This window comes from Cupressus sempervirens, chromosome 7, assembly GCF_028749045.1.
Source record: "Cupressus sempervirens isolate cs-2001-9-10 chromosome 7, ASM2874904v1, whole genome shotgun sequence".
In the NCBI taxonomy this organism is placed as follows: Eukaryota; Viridiplantae; Streptophyta; class Pinopsida; order Cupressales; family Cupressaceae; genus Cupressus; species Cupressus sempervirens.
This window is the reverse complement of record NC_143124.1, coordinates 623,989,552-624,000,821: the sequence shown is the minus strand read 5'-3', so window position 1 is coordinate 624,000,821 and position 11,270 is coordinate 623,989,552. Positions and strand designations below refer to the sequence as shown.

At 40.1% G+C, this 11,270-nt stretch overlaps 1 protein-coding gene across 1 annotated transcript in view; it reads left to right on the top strand.

The window, feature by feature from the left end:
- Nucleotides 1-310: 310 nt before the first annotated feature.
- Nucleotides 311-11,270, top strand: part of LOC149548245 (phospholipid-transporting ATPase 1-like) — a 61,626-nt gene continuing 50,666 nt past the window's right edge. Inside the window, exon 1 of the mRNA XM_089792295.1 lies at nt 311-2,635. Coding sequence (XP_089648421.1) covers nt 808-2,635 — 1,828 coding nt within the window. The 5' untranslated portion in view covers nt 311-807. The remainder of the gene's footprint in view (nt 2,636-11,270) is intronic.

Genomic DNA, 11,270 nt, shown 5'->3' with positions numbered 1-11,270 from the left:
AATATTCAGGTTTTAGTGATAATTCAAAGTACATATAAATAGGGCCAGAAGTCCAAGAAATACGGAGCTCCATAGGCGTGCCCGCTTAAAATGGGAGTCCCTCCTGACTGTGGAAAACGGCATACAATGAAAAACGCTGGAAATACGAAACGTTTGAAGTCTTAGTTGTTACCAACGTGGCAAAAAGCGTCAAAATTATTAATGACCGTCCGTCACAGTGTGAGAAGACCCCTTTCCTTTGCGTTTGTGAAAGTGCCAGTTCGGAATCAAAAATTAATTTAAAATTCGAACTGGCACAGTTTAGAAACAAGGAAAAGAACAGAACTTGACGGAGAGCAGAGCAAAGTAAAAACTAAACATTTTTTTTGACGGAATCTGCAAAGTGATTTGCAGCTTCCACGTTCGATTCTGCTGTGCTCTGGGTGGATGATGCTGAGAAAACCCTAGCGATCTGCTGAAATTGAATTTGCAGGAGCCGATACGTCAGGAAGAGTGATCCAGACTGCAGGAAGTGTTGCGAAGTTCTCGGGTAAGAGTTTTCCACTCAAATTTTTCAATCTGTAGCAGAAACAGATTTGCCTACTGCTTTCTGTTGCGAGATTTTAGAGGGAGATGCTGGTGGAGCATGTAAAATGGCAAGGTAGAGGAAATGGATTTGAGTGTATTATGCGGAATTGAAGTAATTGTGAAATTTTGTGCTAGAGCGGAGGGGGAAGAGGTGATTTCTGGACCGCCAATCACGATTTAGAGCTTTTAATAACTTTTCTGTACCGATCTTTGAATGTATGCGCGTTTAGACCGCAAATTATGATTTCAGACAATCCTTTTCTAATCTCTTCTCCGCCCCACACTAGTACTAGTAGCGGTAGTTATGACAGTGTTTTCCCCAGTGTTAATGCTACCTCCCGCGGGTCATCTCAGATCCGATCTTCAAATTACAGTGCGGGTGGACAACACGAGAGGCAATACTTGAAGGATAACAATAACAGCTTCTTCGGATGGGATTCTTACTCCAATTCAAGCCCTAGCAATAAAGTTCAGCTCGCTGGCTCTGAATTCTCACCTTTCCGCTTGAAGAGTGAGACTGAAGAGCGGGTTGTGGCTTTTTCAGCTGACAACATGTACCCGTCGAATGCCTCTGTAGTTAATTCCCCAGAGACTCGTAATTGTGTAAACACGTTTGAGATTTCTAACACGCTAGACAGTCCTTTGGCTCAGAAAGCAGAGAATGTGAGGCGACAGACAGATTCTTCAAAAGGGCAAGGTTTTAGAGGTTTGGAGGGGGAACATTCCGCAACAAATGGTGAAAATCAAAATGATAGGCTCATATATGTCAATGACCCCAAACTGACAAATGACAAATACGAGTTTACTGGAAATGAGATTCGGACCAGCAAATACACAGTCATTACATTCCTACCGAAGAATCTGTTTGTTCAGTTTCATCGGCTTGCTTACATTTATTTCCTGGTGATAGCTGCCTTGAATCAGCTTCCGCAGCTTGCAGTTTTTGGGAGAACTGTATCACTTTTCCCTTTGCTGTTTGTTTTGTGTGTGACAGCTATCAAGGATGGGTATGAGGACTGGCGGCGACATCGATCTGATAAGAAGGAGAATAATAGGGAGGTACAGGTGTTACAGGGTGCCCTGTTCAGCTCTAAGAAATGGAAGAACGTAAGAGTAGGTGAAGTTTTGAAGATACATGCAAATGAAACAATTCCATGTGATATTGTTTTGTTAGAGACGAGTGATCGTAGTGGAATTGCATATGTTCAGACAATTAATCTCGATGGAGAATCAAATCTGAAAACAAGATATGCTAGACAGGAAACTGCAGTTAAGAGGCCTGAGAAGGAGCCCCCTTCAGGATTTATTCACTGCGAACAACCAAATAGAAACATATATGGTTTCATTGCAAACATGAAAATTGATGACCAAACGATCCCCCTTGGGCCATCAAACATTGTGCTTCGAGGTTGCCAGCTGAAAAATACTGCATGGATAGTCGGTGTGGTTGTTTATGCTGGTCAAGAGACCAAAGCAATGTTGAATAGCTCAGGAGCACCTTCAAAACGAAGCAGATTGGAAGGGTACATGAACAGAGAGACAATATGGTTATCTGTCTTTCTATTTATTATGTGTGCTGTGGTGGCATTTGGAATGCTTATGTGGCTTCTCAAGCACAGTGGGGAACTTGATTATTCTCCGTATTATAGAAAGATAATTTTTACAAATGAAAATGAGGGTGGAGAAAAATACAATTATTATGGTGTTGGAATGGAGGTTTTAATTTCATTTCTCAGTTCTGTCATAGTTTTCCAGATAATGATACCGATATCTCTGTATATATCAATGGAATTAGTCCGTTTGGGACAGTCCTATTTCATGATTGGGGATCAGGAGATGTATGATAGCAATTCAAATTCAAGGTTCCAATGTCGTTCATTGAACATAAATGAAGATTTAGGTCAAATCAGGTATGTATTCTCTGACAAGACAGGCACCCTGACAGAGAATAAGATGGAGTTTCATAATGCAAGTATATTTGGGGTGAATTACTGCAATGCAAAATCTACTGTTGAATGTTTGGTGCAAGAAACTTCTGGCAAGCATGAAGAGCGGGAAAATATTGCAGGTTTGCAAAATGCACCTTTATGATTTCTTGGATAAATGTTTATTTGTTTATGATTCTTGTTTGGCATGTTTTAGAGGAAGTGAGAGTATGTCCTCGATGTTGACCACTGGCTATTTGTTTCTTTGTCCCTTTTAATATTGTATTGGTTTCTTTCTACTGGTTCAAGCATTGTACAGGTGCATATGACTTAATTTATTTCTCGTTATGCTCCATTTTAAGGGAGTTCCATAAGCAAGTTTGTTTGGAAAAATTCTCATTTTCGGATTCATTGTTATGGATGATGATATGTTTTCTAATGATATTCTTGATTCATCAACTCAATTTAATTGCACACAATATCAACTTTTCAATAAGTGAAGGTGCTGGTTTATGCTTTTTATTTGGCTCATTTTCGCTTCTTTAAGCTCTAATTTGACAACCAAGAATCAATCCTTTTCTTTATCTTATTTGTTTTTCATTCCCCATTTAATGTACAGACAAAAGTACCAATGATGTGTATTGAACCTTATTACAATAAGTGAAATATGTGTTTAATTTATGCTCTTCCTATCATTTGCACAATCTTTTAAACTTGGTCATTTTAACCAGTCTCAAATTCTCAATGATAAATCTTAATCAAAATTTTATAGGACTAATCTCATTTTTGACATCCTTCAGAACATTGCATGTTGGATGTGGAATGTCCTACCAAGTTTGCTCAAAATATTAACTTTTGTCACAACTTTAAGCTGTTTCCAAAAGTTTATTTTTTGATTGGTCTATTTCTTGCGTGAGGTTACCCTGATGCTACAGTGAAGTGCCACCTTTTCTGTCAAAGTTACAAAGGATATGTATATGACCTCATCAGTTTCACCTCAGGTTGGATACTATATTTTATGCAATTTAAAGACTCCATATGTCCAGAGGGGATTAGAAATCGGAGCTCTGCCAAGGAATAGCTATTGATTTTCTACTTATGATCATCACTTGATAGTTGTCTTGCTTAACTTGTATAGAAGCAGTTTCTGGAAGAGATTTTGTTAGAGTTTTTGTGTCAACATTTCGGATCACACTCTGTGATCCATCATCAGGACAAAAGAGAGCTGAAGGATGAGTAAGAATAGTTTCTGGAAGAGATAGTGTTATAGTTCTTGTTCAGCTCTCTTTTGTCCTGATGATGGATCACAGATTGTGATCCGAAATGTTGACACAAAAACTCTACTCATCCTTCAGCTCTCTTTTGTCCGGATGATGGATCACAGAGTGTGATCCGAAACGTTGACACAAAAACTATTACAAGGTAATTGGTAAATACTTGCTTATAAATAACAGAGACCGAAAGGTCAATTTATACAAAAGAATGAGACGATGTTTCCTTAGGAAACGATCGTAAAGAATAGAAACATTCTATTCCAGAGAAAGCAAAAAACGAAAGCAAACTAAAGGTAAAGATATTTACAAGATAACCATTAACTAATAATAGACGTCTTATCTATTATTGTAATACCCTCCCTTAATGGTTAATCTATCTAACACACCAAGCTGTCCTCTGAATTTGACAAACTTATCGGGACCAAGAGGCTTGGTGAGAATGTCTGCAGTCTGATCTGTGGTAGGAACATACTGCAGATCTATAGTCCTGTCCTCAACCAGCTGTCGTATGTAATGACAATGAACATCCACATGCTTGGTTCGTTCATGGAAGACTGGATTCCGTGCTAACTTGATAACGCCTTCGTTATCAACAAACAGAGTAGTCGGTCCTGCTGGTGACATCTGCATATCCCCAAGCATCCGACGAAGCCAGACAGCTTCACATCCTGCCTTAACAGTCCCTCTGTATTCAGCCTCTGTAGAAGAGAGAGAAACTGCTTGCTGCTTCTTGCTGGTTCATGTGACTGCACCGGATCCCAAACTAAACACATATCCAGATGTTGACTTTTTATCATCAACAGAGCCTGCCCAATCTGAATCTGTGAACCCACTGAGTTTAGGATTAGAACTCCGAGAATACAGAAGTCCATAATCAGAAGTGCTCTTCACATAACGAAGCACACGCTTTGCTGCCATCCAATGATCAGCCTTAGGAGCTGTCATAAAGCGTGAAATATAGCTGACTGCGAAACTGATATCAGGCCTAGTAGCAGATAGGTAGATGAGGCTGCCTACTAGTTGCCTATACGTAGTATCATCAACGGAAGGAGAATCAGACTTGGCTGATAACTTGAGACCTTTCTCCATAGGTGTAGATGCAGGTTTGCAATCCTGCATTCGGAATTTGTCTAACAAGGCTCTGGCATATTTGGACTGAGAGATGAATATACTAGAAGACTGTTGCCAAACTTCAATACCTAAGCAATAATGCATGAGCCCAAGGTCAGTCATATCAAAAGACTGACATAAGTGTTGTTTGATTCCCTGAATCAAAGATGCCGAACTGCCAGTGATGATCAGATCATCCCCGAACTGCCAGTGATGATCAGATCATCCACATAGATAACCAGAAGGATGATGTCATTGTCAGTAGTCTTGATGTACAGATTTGAGTCTGAAGAACTCCTCTTGAAGCCTTGATCACTGAGGTACGTATCAATCTTGATGTACCATGCCCGAGGGGCTTGCTTCAAACCATAGAGAGCTTTTACCAATCTGAGAACCTGATGGTCTTTACCAGCAACCTTTAAACCAGGAGGCTGCGTCATGTAGACCTCTTTATGGAGATCACCATTCAGGAAAGCACTCTTTACGTCCATCTGATGGACCTTCCAGCCAAACTGTGCTGCCATGGCTAAGACTAATCTGATGGTGCTCATCTTTGCAGTAGGAGCAAAGGTCTCCTCATAATCAATGCCCTGACGCTAAGAAAAGCCCTTTGCCACTAAACGAGCTTTGTACTTATCCAAAGTACCATCTGATTTGTATTTGATTTTGTAGACCCATTTGCAGCTAATGGGTTTCTTCCCTGGGGGAAGATCAGAAAGGACCCAAGTGTTGTTCTTCAGCAGGCTCTGGTGTTCAGATTGCATGGCTTGTTCCCACTCTGGAATTCCTTTAGCCTCGGAATATGTTTGAGGTTCAAACACACTGTGAATGTTGGCCATAAGAGCAAAGTTAACAGAATCTATAGTTTTGCTCTTTTTCTGAGTAGTTCTCCCGTCAATGAGCTCATCATCATGAAGATCAGCAAGTGTCTTAGCCCACCACTTAGGCCGGAGAGGAGAATGACCAACAGTAGTACTAGGAGATGCTTGATCAGCAGGATCCTGATCAGAAGAATCTGGATCAAACTCAGGTGAAGCATCTTCAAAACGAGGTGATCCTGCAGGAGAAGCCGGAGGTGGCTATACAGGTATCACTGGCAGGACTGGAGTTGTAGGAGCTACTGGAGCCCTCCCATCAGGTGGACCTAATGGAAGTCGAACTCCCAAATCATGAACCTGCATAGGTTGGTCTGCTGGATCAGGAACAGGAGGAACAGGCATGAATGGTCCTCGTTGCTCATCAAAGACTACATCGCGGTTGTATATGAGACGAGATGCCTCAACATCAATAAGGCGGTAGGCTTTGTGAAGACTGCTATATCCAACAAGCATCAGTTTTTGACTCTTGGCATCCAACTTGGTGCGTGAAGCATCAGGGATCCAAACAAAAGCAAGAGAGCCAAAAACCTTCAGGTGACTGATTCTGGGCTTGCGACCTGACCAGGCCTCTTCCGGAGTTTTACCTTTGATCGCCACTGTGGGTGACCGGTTCAACAGATAAACTGCAGTGTTAATTGCTTCTTCCCAAAAACGGTTCGGAACATGTCTGTGTTCGAGCATGGAACGAGCCATCTCGGTAATTGTCCTGTTCCGACGTTCAACTACACTGTTCTGTTGTGGCGTGTGGGGTGTGGTGAACTGGCGTTGGATGCCATGTGTATCCAAGAAGCTGGAGAAAACATTAGAACAAAATTCCCCCCCATTGTCTGATCTAAGAGTAATAATAGATTTCCCAGACTCTTTTTCAACTAAGGGTTTAAACTTCTGAAATACAATAAATGCATCGGATTTCTTTTTAAGGAAATACACCCACATTTTTCTACTGAAATCATCTACAAACAACAGAAAATACTTGTACCCAAGAACAGAAGGAGTGGCCATAGGGCCGCAGATATCAGCATGAACAAGCTGAAGTACTTGAGAAGCTCGCCAAGAATCGCCACTGGGGAAAGGTGTGCGATGTTGCTTCCCAGCCTGACATGCGTCACAAACTCCAAGGTGTTGGGTTTGAATCTCTGGCAAACCAAGAACAAGCTCATCCCGAGCAAGTTGTGAGAGATAATGCACATTTAAGTGCCCATATCGCTGATGCCAAAGTGTGCTGATGGAAGATCGCCGAGCAGCCATAGCTAAGTCCTGAGAATCACCAGAATCAGTAAGTCTGAAAAGACCATGATCCTCAAGACCAACTGCAACAGTAGACTTAGTTGCCCGATCAGTGATGGTGCACTGATGTGAACTGAAGGTGACTGCCAAGTGTGGAGAATGTCGTAGCAACTGACTGACCGAGAGTAGATTTAGTTCCATCCCTGGAACGTAGTACACATCAAGGAATATGAGCTTCCTCCCAACAGACTGAATTTGAATGTTGCCTTTACCAACAACCGTGTACTCTTCTCCACCACCAAAGATAACCGAATCTGAATAAGGCTGTTAGTCAGTAAACCAGTCTCTGCGGTGAGTGAAATGTCGAGAGGCACCTGAATCAATGTACCAGGCAGATGACTGTACATGATCTGCAGGTCTTTTAGCCATGAAGGCGTAAAAGGCAGATTCGACCTACTCAGTGTGCTCTGCACTGTTCGCTTTGGGTTGCGAATTTGATTGCTTAGACTGGGCAGCTAAGCGTTTTCGACATGCAACCTTCATGTGACCATACTTGTGGCAATAGTTGCATTGAATGTTCTTCTTTTTGGTACCATCGGATGCTGGAGCAGAAGACTTCTGCTGAGATGGTTGCTGAAACTTGCCCTTATCTTTCTGAAAGGATTTCGCAGCAAAGGCTTGCTCAATGGAGGTGGAACTGGAGCTGCTACCGAACTGTTGTTTCCACCGATCTTGCTGAAGTAGCAGGGTGCAGAGATCAGTGAACTTTAGATCAACACCAATAGATGTGATGTTGAGAGTCTTGATAAAATGCTCATAGGAATTTGGTAAACTCCGAAGAGTGATTACCACAATATCCTCTTCCTCCATCTTGCGATCGATGGCAAGTAACTGATCACGGATTTCCTGAATGCGATTTAGGTGTGCTTGGAGCGAGGTGCGCTCATCCATGACAATAGAAAACAGAGTGTTTTTCAGAAAGAAGGCTCTGCTCTTGTCGGAAGTCTCATGAAGACCTTTTAGATGTGTCCAGATTTCGGCCGCTGTCTTGCCGGATGGAATCTGAGAAAGCTGGTCATCAGCTACGGAGAGTTTGAGAAGCATTACTGCCTCTCGATTGTTCAGATCCCATGTATCTTGATTAGGACCCGGAGAAGTCGGACGCTGCTTAACACCCAGAACAAGTTGATCGGTGTTTCGATATTCGAAGATTGCGATGATGCGCTGCTTCCAGGTTCCATAATTGCGACCATTGAATTTGGAATTATGCTCGAGCAGAATATTTGTCAGAGATGCCATGGCACGTTTTTCAATGAAAAATTGTGAAAATCTGTGAAGGCACGTTCTTCGAGGCAAAAATACGGAAGACCCAAAAGAATCAGAGAATGACCCAAAAGAGAGCTCGAAAAACCCAGAAGGAATTTGCTGTCGTTTTCTGAATCCGCTGGCTCAAAAATCGAGGCACCCAGAAAAAACGGACGACAACCCAGTTGAGCTCTCGAAAAACCCACCAAGAATTTGCAAACAAAAAATTTTTTTTGACCCCAAAAATTAGGGTTTCGAAAAAACGGCCCTAGCTGAAAAAAGCTTGAAAAAACTTAAGATTTCTTGATGAAAAATGGTCGAATCTGCTTCCCAGAGCATGATGACAGACTGAGACGGCTAAGAGCATGAAGATTTGATACAGAAACATGCAGATTTTCACCCCAAAAACGCGAGTCTTCAAAAAATGGCCACGATTTTCACGCGATTTGCAGACCTGTAATTCGGGAATTTCTCCAAGCAGAAAAACCCTAGGTGGGTTTTGGAGAAATTAGCTGAAATAATTTTGGAAAAATTTAAACAAATAATTTCAAGAAGAAATTATAAATTTTTCCGAAAAAAATTTAAGTATTTAGCTCTGATACCATATTACAAGGTAATTGGTAAATACTTGCTTATAAATAACAGAGACCGAAAGGTCAATTTATACAAAAGAATGAGATGATGTTTCCTTAGGAAACGATCGTAAAGAATAGAAACATTCTATTCCAGAGAAAGCAAAAAACGAAAGCAAACTAAAGGTAAAGATATTTACAAGATAACCATTAACTAATAATAGACATCTTATCTATTATTGTAATAAAAACTCTAACACAATCTCTTCCAGAAACTGCTGCTATGTATTCTTACTCATCCTTCAACTCTCTTTTGTCCTGATAATGGATCACAGAGTGTGATCCGAAACGTTGACACAAAAATAGCACAATCTCTTCCAGAAACTGCTGCTATGCATGATGGATTGTGGAAAATTAATGTGTTAAATTGCTTAACTTGTTAAATATGCTTATTGAGAGTTTGAACCATATGGAGATATTTTGGTGTATTGTCTCCTCATGTGATTTGTACTTCTCATTCTGAAGTATATTTTTGAAGCAAATTCTTTTTCTAGATTCAATTGTGTGTGTTTATTTAGCATCAATGTTTCGGATCATCTTTCTATTCTTCTCTCTCATCTTGATGATGGAACACAGAGTGTGATCCGAACGTTGTTGCTAAATAAACACAATCAAATCCAAAAAAGAGTTTGCTTCAACATATGGATTGTGGAAATCTGATAATGTTAAGTATGTATTTGTTTACATCTAGGAGATATGATCTCCTCTACTGTAGATAGATATTATTGCTGTCTAAATCAGTATTTCCCTGTTGTTTATATGCCAAATTTCAGCATTATGTGGATGTGTATATGGGAGAGCTATAGAGACACCCCAAATTTTAGGAATTGACACATGAAACTAGGGGCACAAATATATGGCTTTTTATAAAATCTGAGTTGGCCTAATCATTAAAGTCTTTATACTCTAGACTCCTAGAGAGGTGGACAGAGATTTTGGAGAAAAGGAGGATTGTACAGCTTGTTTTACAATATATAATGTAAATGGAAAACCAACGATTCTGTAGAATGCTTGTATAAGGAAGGTCTTACACACCAAATTAATGCATTCCTTGGCAGTGGCTTTAAAAGCCTTTATCTTTTACTAGTTACAAATATAATATCAAATCTTGTAACTGTCTGTATAGTTCTGGATGAGATTGGTAGCCATTTCTGCACTCCTCAAAGATTTAACATCATTAGGATCCGATTTATATATGTGCAATTATATGTACTTAATTCCTTATTAAACATCCTTGAAAACTTATAAATTTAGAGAGTTAACTTACTGGTCAAATTAAATGTTTAATTATTAATAATATAGTTAACAGCTATAAGTGCTAAAGCTTTAAAATTGCTGATTAACTTAGAATTCCAATTTTATAACTTATTTTTTTTTATCTCCTTGGATAAAGCTAAAAGGGATATCTAGGACAACAGTGACAAAAATTAGTCAATCGAATATTGAGAAATTGAGTTGTTATGGGCTGAGTCAATTATTAGACGGAAATCAAAATGTATTCAAAATTATATCTGAGAAGGCAGTCAAGATCATGCTTTTTGAACCCATAACCAGGCTACTCTAGCTAAGTGGCTTTATTAGCCAAAGAAAACCTGTAAAAAGGTGAGCTAGATTTGGTCGATAACAAAACAATGATCAGCAAGGTTTTAATGGCAGATAGAGCAATTCAAATGACTGTTTAGTTCTTTATGATTCTAGGGGGTCCTATATGGGCCTTCGCCCAGAAAAGTGATAAATCAAAGATCACACAAACTGGAGCTGAAAAGGATAGAAAACTATGCAAGGGCAAGAGAGGAAAAGGTCACAGGGCGAGAGAGGGAAAAGCCATTTAGGGGCAGCATAGAAACAACTCACACAAAGCAACAAAGAAAAAAAATAGAGCTCAAATACAGAGGAGAAGACCCCTGACAACCAACATCACATCCGTGGGCACATCCTATCTGCCAGCACCCCACACTGCCATCATCTAGGTCACCCGAAAAATTAAATCAACACCACCTGTGCTTAATCACAGAAGAAACATTGTCCAAAACACTATCTCCACAAATAGCTAAAGCAGAAAATGTAACACCACGAATGACTTCCATCCTCTGCTGTGACCCTGCTGGATGAAACCTGTCCAGGGAGGATAGAGTATATGTACTGTTCATCTGTAGCACCCCCTTCTTATGACCCACAAGCAAATGCTTTATCACCTTACACGAGTCAAGATAGAGTGCTTATGACCTAATGAGCTGTTTAAATTATTAATATCCTGGAGAAAATGTTTCAAAATATTTAGTCATTTCTAGTTTTTAATTTCTTGTAATGTCACCTATTGGAACTTTACTTGTTTTACCCTAAAATGACCAA